At 42.6% G+C, this 12,796-nt stretch overlaps 1 protein-coding gene across 1 annotated transcript in view; it reads right to left on the bottom strand.

The window, feature by feature from the left end:
• Positions 1–538: 538 nt before the first annotated feature.
• SBSPON (somatomedin B and thrombospondin type 1 domain containing) overlaps positions 539–12,796 on the bottom strand; it is a 222,048-nt gene continuing 209,790 nt past the window's right edge. Inside the window, exon 5 of the mRNA XM_078687144.1 lies at positions 539–1,804. Within this exon, the coding sequence (XP_078543270.1) occupies positions 1,687–1,804 (118 nt within the window). The 3' untranslated portion in view covers positions 539–1,686. The remainder of the gene's footprint in view (positions 1,805–12,796) is intronic.

Raw genomic sequence — 12,796 nt, 5'->3', positions numbered from 1 at the left:
AAAGAGACGACAGAAGAAGTGGTGTGAAGAGAACAGGAGTGATTGAGACACTCCGAAGACCTTGTACCTTCCACAGACCATAGGAACGTTTTATTAGCAATCTGCTTCAAAGGTTTAGGTTAGTGTGTTTGTCAATATATATCTATGTCACCACCATTGAATCTTCGGAGATCTAAGGAAAATTAAACATATGTACTTTACATGAACAGTGGGACATTGACTACTGTTGGACACTACGTATTTCATATGATTGATCAATGTAACAATGGCAAATAATTATTTAAAAAGATACTCTAAACCCTCAATATAATCATGGAAATAAAGGTCATTATGGGTTGATGGCAGTGGAATTCACAATATAACTGTGTCTCGCATCCCCCTTTTGACTGGCCATGAGCATTGAGACACTGGAGACATACGTAGCATTTTAAAGACATTTCCCTCCGCCAACATGGTAATGCGCCAGTTTAAACAGTTTGTGACATAATTGGTTCATACAAATAGAAAACAAAGGAAAAGAATTCAATAGCAATGGTGGTAATTGAAATCTCTCAAGTTTTGGTATTTGTACTTGTTTGTACGATCATAGATTAGCTTATATTCACCCTATATAGAAGGAGGTGATATTGTATGCGAATGTAAATGCAAATGTATTATTTGAGAAAAGGAAGTCATATAAAGAAGATGGTGGTACCATCTGGCCACATATGTATTGTGAGGAGGATGCGCTAGTCGTTGTAGAAATTGTGAAATTACTATTCACAAGCACTTTAAATGACTGATTTAAACCAAGAGAACTCTGTGTGGTCAATTTAAAAGTCATTGCCTTAACGCGTTGGCCAGTTTCATGCACAGAGATTCATAAAATAATTGAATACATTCTTTAATCAAACCCACACCTGTTGTCGTTATCGAAATTATATAACCCATGCTTAATTCTATGTAATCGCTAATTGTAGGTGGCTCTGTCAATTTTATATGTGGCCCCTTGTGTGCGTCACTAGGGACGTCACTGCCCCAACTGCACTATTGATAGCTTCGTCCCCGCCGTCAGGGTGCGGTAAGAGGATTGAGTCAGGACAGGAATTCATGGGGTTAGTGTGGGGTCTCTGGATCACATCCACTGATGCACGTGTGTTGCCCTCACATGGATCCACCTCCAGACACTATTTGTGTCAGCCACTTTCTGTCACTGGGAAAGGCTGCTGGGGACTTAGCCAGTGTTGAAGGAAACGTAACATATATTTTGCATATAAATGAGTCAGCAAGTGTAAATATCAGTTCATTTTATGGAAACACGTGTTGGAAAGCCCGTCCTATATCCAGCTCTGCTCTTCTTCCTACTAAGAAGCCATATGACCTTTTTCGCATTCAGTTGACTGGTTTAATTGTAAGTAACCAATATCTTTGACTCTAGCGCCCCTAGAGCCTCTTTGGTAAGAGCAGTAGCCTCCTCCAGTGCTTTCTTCTGGCCTGCAATGTTCGCTGGAATGTCAAAATAATAAATAGGAGAACTTTAAGACAACGGAGTTCATATGCACGTGGCCTTGGCATATAACTGCTGCATAATGTAGCCGTTCTGAGTATGTTTTGCAGACATCTGTGGTTTCCTCTGGTTCCTGTTGCTTGTGAAGTCACCTTAAAGTCTAACCAGATCTTATCTTTGCTGAAATGTTCTTGCATCTTTCATGTAAAAATGAAGCTGTGCACGACAGGACAGGAGCACTGCTCCACCCGCCGAACCTTTCTCCACGTCCCTTGACACCGGGAATTGCCAACTGCTTGCCAGTGGAGGACGCTGTTGCTGCGGAAAGACGAGAGTTACATTATTCACTGTGAAAAATGGAAGAAGGCAAACTTTCTTCTGTTTTCTGTCTTTGGAATAAGCCCCACTATATTTCATGCTAATTAAATCTAGGTTAACACGGCAACTCATACAACTGGAATGTAGTTCTAAACAGAACATTTTGGCAGAATGTCGATTCTCTTGTACCCAAAATGCCCATATATTGTGTGACCCACGGAGTCCAGCATACCCTCTTTTGGCTAGGGGCACACTTACCTTTACTTGAGAACTTGGAATGAACGTACATTAAATAGCCTCTGTTGGAAACTGGGACTTGGAAAACAGCAATAATGCCGCGGTCTTCTAGGAATTGGCACTGATACTCACCAGGCGTGATGGTATTAATGTTTACTCACACTGGCACACATTTTGGCTGATAGCACTGAGGAGCACTTGCGCGCTGGCACTACTAGGGCCGTATTACCGGTGTTCCCTGGGGGCACAACAAGCGTTTGTGCCCGCTTTGCCCTACCCCCCCACCCCCGGCACTTTAGTATTAAAGAAGGGGCCGCAGACGCTTGTTCATCCCCTTTTGTAATACCAGTAGTGCAGGCACACATAAAGCGACAGCACTATCATCAGAGGGTATTCCCTCATTTGAATGGGGGGCGTGGCCCCATGTAAATGGGGTGATCCCTTTGCCTATGCGCCCGTGCTGAGTTGCAGACGTAGGTGCAGAGGAAAAGAAGCTGTCAGGAGACGAACTAACAGTGTGCCACCTAAAAGGTGGTGCACTGTCAGTGTGCCCCCTGATGGCATCCCTCTGGAGGGGGAAAGGAGGTCCCAAAGACATCCCCTTGCAGGTGGGTGCAGTCATTCACTATACCTGCCTAGAAGGGGATCTCTAATCCCTCTTCAAAGTGCAAGCGGGTTGCCCCATGCACTGTGATGCACGGGCAACTTCAAAGCAGCCGCTCCATTTTTCACCTGAATGCGCTGCCCTGGAGGCTGCACATTCACTATGATGCTGCACATCTTCCTGGCAGCAGGTTTTGAAAGGTATGCCCAGCACTAACCAGGAAAATGCGCCCCATACGCAATACGTCTCCTAGTTGGTAAGGAATGGAAATGCAAAGGCAGAACTTAAATGGTAATGGCCTTCAGCATTGGCGCTGGAAAGTGCCATCTGACACAAATTTTGCACACACGGTGATAACAGATGTATTGTCACAACACTAATAATGTAAGGGCTGGCGGCGCTGTCGAGCACAGTCCTCGATGCAATAAATCAAGGGTCCTGCGTATCATTAGTGCTGCAGTACCGAAATATCACATTGGTGACGAGACTAGATGGGCCCCTAGTAGTCAAACATACACCTAACTATCATGCTACACATGGCCAGCCCAGGTGGACAGCTCGCCACTGAAACATCCTAGCTGCCCACCACCAAAGACAACCTAAGAAGAGACTGCAAGATATACAGCTCACACTTACCTGTGGCTATCGCATCCCTGCACCTCACCCAAGCAGTAAGTATCATGACCCAAAAAAGCATTGGCAATGCCAATAAGTCTGGCTTTAAAGGAATGTTTATGGTAATGTGAAGCAATACAAGTAAACAGCATGGGAATGGATATGTATTTGCTTGGAAGCAAGGAACTGCAGAATAATATTGATGTAGATTAAAAGGTCAGGTGACAGTTGCACTGTAAAGCTAGACCTTAAAATCTATATAGTTGAATTACTTAAGTCCTTCCATCTGTCATGCTGCTAGGGAAAAACAACATAAACGATCTAGTAATCTAAGATACTTTAATAGCATTGCAATGTAGAGTGTCTGCTCCTGAACGTTAAAGCTCAGACAGCTGGATAAATAAACATAATTATCACATCTCTGTGGAAGACCAGTAATATTTTGTGGAAGTACATATTCTCTGCCAACCCAAAACATTTACTCCTGCCTCCCAAAGTGGGCCCAAAAGCCCCTCTCCTGGTGATTTTCACAAACGTTTCTGATTTCAGCTGTGCTCTCAAACCAGACTATAGTTACCTGATGGAAAAACACCACACAACACACCCTTCCCTACTGTTGCGGAGTCCCGATTGAGCTAGCAGAATTCCAATCTTCCCATCAGCTGTCAGGTGGGTGAGAGCGATACGCACATACTCCCTAGCAGCTGTATTTAAGCACCACAATGTTTAAAATCCAGCACTCTGAGAATCTTCAGATGCCGGCAGAGAGAACAGCCCACCCAAAAAATCAACCAAAAGACAATATTTTGAAAGAGGCTCCAGATCACCAGGCATATGAAAAGGGTGAATCACTGACTGGAGCTTATTAACTCCTACTGTCCTCACTTACCACAGGTCTTCAAGCCAGCAAGTGAAGCCCCACCACACATGACTCTAAAAAAAACAGGTAATCCTGCTCATAAAGTTATTTCTGCGCACCCTTATTACACACCATTGAGTTATAGTTGATGTTGCCCAAGACAACAATGCTCCTGTTGAGGCAACTGCATCAGCACCACAACTTGTGCCTGTCCCAGCCCACCTCAGGCACTAGCAGCCGCCGCACGCCGCACAACAGATGTAGGCAGTGGGTTTTTCACTCAAACACCATTCAGTGAGCTATCTGCTGCAGCAACAGCTGTCCCCAACAGGCTGTCAGGATGGGTTGGCTAAATTAGACCCAGATTTACAAAGATTTTGCAAATGAGTTGCTCTGCTTTTTAACTCCGAACTGACAAAATACAAATTTATATTTATTAACCAATGCAAATAGTGAGGCTGGGATAGCGAGGATAAATATTTTTATTTCTACTTGTTTTTTCCTCTTTACATGTGTGCTGCCAAGCACACCAACATGAAGCCCAAAAATAAAATATGATTTTGAAGGCATCTACTGTGCTCCAAGAAGACCTCTCAGATGTAGAACAGAGTTAGCTATGCCAATTCAAGAGTCCCCTCACACTAATTCCCTGCACAACACTAAGAGTATAATTGCTACATAAATGCTCAGAGCAGTTGTTGGGGTTTCTCACCAAACCTGCCCCATGGACCCCTGTACTGGTCATGGTATTACAAGGGACCCGGATTGATCACAGGGGCCCTACTAGGCACAGATACAGAGAAATTGGTGTATTTCTCCTCCTGAGGCTAACTTATTTTTATAACAATTTCTAGAATCACAGTGCAACTAGAACTCAGGAAATAAAACAATATGCAATCTCGTATGTCTGCAGCAATTTAGTTTAAAATTATACATTTGTCATTCACTATTTTAGAGACAGATTTGCACTACGGAATCCCAAGAGATACAGGGGCAGATTTACAACTGCTGGCACATCTCTGCTAATCAGCAGGAATGCGCCAGAAGAGTTGCGACGCATCTGCCCACCCATGCGCCACCACTAATGCGCCGCATTTACAATGCGGCGCACCATGGCGCGCGGATAGGCAGATGCGTGTCGCATCCCCCGGCGGAAAGGTGGCGCATTGCTGGAGTCGCGTTGCAAGTGCGACGCAGCTCCAGCAAGGCTCAGGGTGCCCCTATTCCTAACATGCTGTGCCAATCCTTACGCCTGCTTCAAGCAGGTGCAGGGTTTTTACGAAACTTGGCTGTAAAAGTGACAGAGTGAAATCTTGTAGATTTCACTCAGCCACTTTTCGGAGGCGTTCCTGCGCCGGAACGCCCCCCCTGTACCGGAACGCCCACATGTGGCGCAGGGCTTTACAATGTGATGCATCTCCCTAGATGCGTCAAGTTGTAAATACCCGCAGCATGGCGCTGGCTTTGCGCCGCCGCTGCGTCACAAAAGTGACACAACGGCGGTGCAAATGTGGCATACAGGGCTTGTAAATCTGCCCCACAATGTTTATAGTACAAGTAAAAGTGAGACTCCGGTGCAATTGCTTGTAAACCTGGTGAAATATGAACAGAAAGTTTCTACCGGAAATGCTGTTATTTAACAACAAGGCAGGGCATTCAGTTGTAAGATGCAGAATAGTTACTTGTATCAGTGGTATTTCTGTGACCCCTAAATACTCCTCTGCTGTCACAAAGGAATGACTTCTACTGAAGTTTACCTACCTACCTTGCCTCTGTTTCTTCAACTGTTGGGGCCCACACCCCTTGAGATTAATGTTTGTGCCGTAGAGAAGGAACCACCATTAGGCCTATTGCTCTGAATGGTGGCTTCTCTAAGGAAAGCGACCTTATGGAGAAAGAGAGGAGCTGTGATGGAGAGATGAAAGTTCCATAGAAAGCACTGCAATAATTGAACTTGTTTGTAAACACAGTAGAAAACCGTCTCTGGAGACTTTTTGGGGTGCTGGAAGATATAAACAATGGTAACCACTGATTCCAAAATTATGAGAATACTGGAAAATATCCACTGCAGTTCACAGAGAATAAACACTGAAACAGGAGAACCTAGTCATGGACAAGGAGCATTTCAGAAACTCAAACTGAAGCCAACACTACTACCCACTGACACCTTCATCTATGCATACGGAGCGCCATTTCTTCTTCTTTCCAGAGTTTTCAAGTCCACAGTTCCACACAAAAGCAACCTGACCAAGAAAGGTCTTTGTTGAATACAGTAGTGCAAGAACCCTCATCAGCTGTGTCACGGCTACTATGACTCGTCCCATTCAACCACATTATCAGAGACCAATACGATATTTTAAATGTGTTCCAGGAGCTGTTTTACAGACTAAAGTGACTCAAGCCAAAGCCAGTGTAGCTACACATTGACGGAGTCATTCACAGTAGCGTGTTACTTTACTGTCACCCAAACGGCAATGTCAATTTTGCAACACTATAACAGGTGGGAGTTATTGCAAAAGTAACTAGCTCCATGCCGTGGATCTCACCCAAGGTAGTTGCATCAAAGACAAGACAACCTAATGTCATATGCTTAGGCATAGACATGAGACAGCCCAATTTGGCCTTAAGATAGAGAGGCACGACACCCGACAACAGATGAAATATTGCTGATATGGTTGTAACTAGATTTGTTCAAACACTTACGATGACGTTAGTTCATAGATAATTTATTATTATTCATTTAGGGGATAGTGCTAGGTTGGTGCTATCATATGGCATTTAATAATGCTGTAATGTGACTTGACAATTTGTTGATACATTTTCTAACCCTATGCTGACTGAATAATTTCCATTGCTTTCAATTGTAAAATTTATTATAAAAAACATGATTTTGGAGGTGAGCCAATTTGTTTTGGATCTCTACTAGGGATGCTGCCCATTTCTCTATTGATTTGATGCACACTCTGGACTTGGTCTATTTATCGTATTTGCCCAAAGCAGCATCTATTTTGAATACAAAGAGCCTTTATGGCAATTGTTTTCTGAGTCCTATGACTGATTTATTGAGACTAACTATATTTCGCCTTGTGTAATGCACTATAATAGATTAATAAGCCTTCATGGTTTTCTAATTTACTGATCTTGAGCCCTTTTTGAGTCAATCATTATTTCATTAAAGTTACTGAAATGCTGTTTTGAACGTTATCTATAGGGACACATTTCCTCATCTATTCTTGAAGACAACACTGTCCTGATCCCGCATAAGTGCGTAATCTTTTTTATGCAAATTATCTGAGATATAGCACAGACACTGGATACTACAAACTAAAGCTCTCTGAAAACAGTAGATACATCACAAAGTTTTCAAAACAAGTTTGATTAAGAAGATATAATAGCGTAAGAGTATTTGCATCTACCGATGTATTCCAGAACGCTATAAGTGAAACTTTAACTGGCCACATCAGCATCATCAAGTGAGGACATACTTATTCACGCTCTGATCCTTACACAACAATACCTGAGACTCTGCAGCACTCTGACAGAATAAAAGCTATTTAGACACGTTACTTTGGAAAATGCTAAATCTATGTATTCTTAAACCACTGGTTAGGTGTCAATCATCAGAAGGTTGATGACAGCCATGAAGCTTTTGCATCCAGAGGACGTCTCAGCTCCCACCACCAAGGATCAAAAATGGCCTCTTCAGCTACAGAAATATACATTTGTGGTACTGGGAAGACTATGTTCTGACAAGTTGGTGGATTACCTCTCATCACCTGGCAGACTACAGATCCAAAGATCAGGTTCTAACCTTCTCTAAAGAAGAATTTGTCTGCCTCATATCACAGACTTCATGTCCATAGATGAGATAGGACAGGCATCCAGAGAAGAGATGTGTCTACAACTCACAAGCACCACAATACTCTTTGGACAATACCAGGTGGTCCCTCTTAAAAATTATGGAAATCACAACATAGCTAAGCCTCGTTAAATGGCTAGTCATTCTTTGAGGTAACACGTTGTTGATCCCTAAGCCTTTCAAGATCAAATGGTCCAACTGGCCGTTTATATCGAAATGTATGGCCTGGTCCCAAAGGGTGTCCAGGACTCTAGCGCGCACTACAAAAACAGTTCAGATTATTCCAATTTTCTGGTTACGAATATAAGTTTATCAAGAGTTCAACAATATTACACTTTGCTCATCTGTGCATTATATTTTGAACATTTTCACATAAACAAATAAATGAACAGTTACATTATTTGTATCACAAATGCATATTTACAAAACAATACGTTAAAAAACCCAATGCATTTTGGGTCTGAGGCCCCTTCGTCGGGGGTCCGTTAAAGGAAAGAAAGAAACTTCGTTACTAATGATGCCGTGGGGGCTGTATGCTTTAGATTTATCTATAATTATAGGGATTCTTACCACTGACGCAAGGTAACTCGATAGCAATTATATCGAGAAGATAACAGTCAATCTAAAAATAAAATAAAGGCTTCTTATTCAAAAAATATTGGCAGAGATCTTGTGTGTCTCATTGCGAGCGTATACTGGAGAATAAAAATCATCTTTATAAGCTCACCTGCAAGTTTAAGTTGAGTCGCTATGAACGGTTGTCCTAAGAAGATGGAAAGTACAGGAGTGTGACTAAGTATGTTATCTAATCCGAATTTCAGAGGTTCGTGAAGTTACAAAAAAACGTCATTTACCTGCGAGCCTTCGTTATCGTTCTAGAGGTCTCGCTGAAAGAATTAAGACGGTGCAGCTGAAAATAAGAGATAACCGCTTTTAATAAACAAAGCACGCGGTTCACCGGCTGCAGATGCTCACAAATGAGTCTGTTTAAAATCTTACCTGCGAGCCTTCGTTATCGTTCTAGCGGTCTCGCTGAAAGAATTAAGACGGAATTAAGACGGAATACCAAGAGGTCTGAGGCTGGCGATTCGACCAATGCTCTATAGATTGAATAACAACCCACAATTTATGGAAAAATGGTTTGAAATATTGAACAAATGTTCTTTGGATTTAATATTATTATTGATTGAAGAGCTAGCCAAAACAATAAGAGATCTCGAGGAGGAAATATTTAATGTCAAAAAGGAATTGTCTGCCAAAATGGAAACAGAGCCATGGAGTAAATATCTAGAGGAAATAGAAATAAAATTGGATAAATATGGAAAGGAGCTTCAGGAAACAAAACTACGCAAGTTCAAACGCGATACAATCGATTATAAGTTAAACGAAACCTACACTTGGGCCGAAGTATATGCCACAAGAAGATACACTGGCAAAAAGCAACAAGCTTCTTCCTCACAAGAAAGTGTGGTGTCTGACAGCGATGTCAGTACCTCTAGACAACCTTTGATCCAACAACAACTTCGCAAACCAGGACAGCAAGTAACAACTAGTATAGATCTAGCATCCACATCATCATCTGATGCTTTTTTAGAGAAGGGCCAAGCACCAAGCAAACCCCCGGACCAACTCACAGAACAACAGAGCGACAAAAAACGCGAAGAGGAAAAGGAAAAGGAAAAGGAACAGGCCAAAAAGACGGGCCTGAGGAGCCAGAGCAGAACCTAGTGATTAACATCTCCAAATATTTGTTGCTCCCTAGCACACGTTTAGTATTCTAATTAGTTGTTAAGTACAAGTGTTTTCACAATTCAATTCATACAGCAGAAAAAATAAATTTCTTAATCCTTTTGTTCAGGGTTTTGTCGTTGTTTATTGAAGGAGACGTCACAGCCAACACGTGTTTCGTCGTTCTGGGGAATGTAACCCCCGACTTTTTCAAGGCTGTTTAAAGAAAATGGTAATGTTGTAGCACATTACTATAGAATACGACATTTGTTAAAATTTCATAAACAACATTAGATACTTGTTAAGATAAGGCGGTGGTGCAATAATCCATTTACATCTTTATAAGCATGGTGGTATTCAGTATTGTTGGTTACCACATTTGGTGCTTACTTATTGGTGTTGTTAAGGATTTGTGTACACGATGTTATTTCTTAACATCATCTAAAGTATGAGCCCATTAGAAGGTATGGAGATACCGGTGAGGGTGTAATTATCATTATCTTGGGGGTGACATGCAGAATCTTATCCTTGTGATTATTTTTGTGAAATTTATCGTGGGTTCATGCTTATATAAGAACCATGCCATTTGATACCTATTCTCCGATGCTGTAGCTCGTTCTGTGAGAGGGAATATTGAGGCAAGATATAAGCTTGAAGTCGTCCTGGTTGGAACAGCTTATTTACACAAAGGCAATATTTTTATAAAATTTATAACTCTACTCACGTTGATTGAGGTGATACTTCCAACCCTCAGTGGGGTTCTGGTGTTAATGTCGTTGGTATTACTCAAGCTTCGTTGATGTGAACACCAAATAATGGTTCACTCTCTGCAAGCTGTAATTAATGACAAACTTTAGTTGGTTGCACTTTAGACATTTCTGTTTTCACAGAATCCCACTGAGGGTTGGAAGTATCACCTCAATCAACGTGAGTAGAGTTATAAATTTTATAAAAATATTGCCTTTGTGTAAATAAGCTGTTCCAACCAGGACGACTTCAAGCTTATATCTTGCCTCAATATTCCCTCTCACAGAACGAGCTACAGAATCGGAGAATAGGTATCAAATGGCATGGTTCTTATATAAGCATGAACCCACGATAAATTTCACAAAAATAATCACAAGGATAAGATTCTGCATGTCACCCCCAAGATAATGATAATTACACCCTCACCGGTCTCTCCATACCTTCTAATGGGCTCATACTTTAGATGATGTTGAGAAATAACATCGTGTACACAAATCCTTAACAACACCAATAAGTAAGCACCAAATGTGGTAACCAACAATACTGAATACCAGCATGCTTATAAAGATGTAAATGGATTATTGCACCACCGCCTTATCTTAACAAGTATCTAATGTTGTTTATGAAATTTGAACAAATGTCGTATTCTATAGTAATGTGCTACAACATTACCATTTTCTTTAAACAGCCTTGAAAAAGTCGGGGGTTACATTCCCCAGAACGACGAAACATGTGTTGGCTGTGACGTCTCCTTCAATAAACAACGACAAAACCCTGAACAAAAGGATTAAGAAATTTATTTTTTCTGCTGTATGAATTGAATTGTGAAAACACTTGTACTTAACAACTAATTAGAATACTAAACGTGTGCTAGGGAGCAACAAACTTTTGTGGCATCGCCTAACTAGAAGAGGGAAAGTGGTTCTCTTCTCCTTTTAGCACCGTGAAAAATCATTGCCCAATTACTTGTATATAAGAAAAGTGCACATCTCCCAGTGGCGCCGTTAACCTAGTACAAACTACCACTATTCTAGCAATCTAACATCTCCAAATACCCACAATCTAATTTTGAAGAACGTTTGCTGAACAAAGGCAGATCTTTTGTAAGCACATATCGCACAAATGAACTTGAAACTGTTGAAAGTGGCAATGTATATGTACATAAGCGGCGTTCATTTGTGTTCCCTGTACCCCTTGTTGTAAGCAGAATGGATATCACTAAACACTGACTGTGTTATCCCGCCAGCATAGACCCATGCACACACGTACACGACAGCCATTTTAGACACCATGGCCTCTCTGCCCATCTGTTCCCGGCACCCCTCCCCGCGCGCACTGCTCATACATCGGCCACAAGACCCTCTCCCTCTGCGTGACCCTGCTCTAGAAGTAACCCTCCTGCTTGACCCACACCCCCCATTTCCTCCCGAGAACACCCTTCCCCTCAGCTGACGAGCCCCCCCCCCCGGCTGCACTTGGCCTCTCGACCCGGTCCCAAGTCCTAAGACCAAGCCTCGTGAATGTACACCCCCCCCTTTTCCCTGCCCAGCATAACAAAACCGTGATACACCAACCAACGTGCCCGATCTTATCGCCTGCCCAACCTTTGATCTGATCATCCCCTCGTGTCCGGTAGGAATGTCCGGCTGAGAGATCACAATCTCTTGTTACATTCAGGAGGGGAGGATGACATTTGAGCGACTGGTATGGGAATAGGCCTGAAGCTGGGATTCCAAGCATGTTTTTTCCCTACTTCAAAGTGTCTTTATTGTAATAAGGAATGTTTGTGCATCATAAACATGTGTATAAAAGACGAAGCCTCAGAGAAACTTGTTAGAGCACCTCCTGAAGACACTATGCGAGTGTCCGAAATGACAGGCTCTCCTCATGAGAAATAAACTCTGTTCTTGTTTTCCTGCTTCCAGCGCCCGTCTCTTTATTTGGTAATTGTTCAAGATGGGAACTAAGAGGCGTCCTGCACCAGCAGCCTGGGCATCAGGTGTGTTATGGGCTGACTTTTCCACAATTGGCGCCCAACGCGGGGTCCATCAGCGACATAAGGTCCGGTAAGAGAGGTCCAGACGATGGGGTGAACATCTAAACGATTGGAGTATACCTGCCTTGAGGGGGCCCTCGTCCGGCTGCCGATTGAATGAACTTCACCGATTCCGAACGGACCTCTCTCAAGTGACCTACTGTCCTGACTGGAATCCCACAGGAATGCTGCGGTAAAAACATGGAGAAAGAGAACGATTGGGCGCTGGAAAAAGGAAGGCGAAGAATTGCCCACACGGTCCGGTCCGGGTAAGGTTAAGTAGGACGTCTTTACGTCCGATTGGTAGG

Source organism: Lissotriton helveticus, chromosome 4_1, assembly GCF_964261635.1.
Source record: "Lissotriton helveticus chromosome 4_1, aLisHel1.1, whole genome shotgun sequence".
NCBI lineage: Eukaryota > Metazoa > Chordata > Amphibia > Caudata > Salamandridae > Lissotriton > Lissotriton helveticus.
The sequence above is the reverse complement of the archived record's forward strand: the minus strand, read 5'-3'. Positions and strand labels throughout refer to the sequence as shown.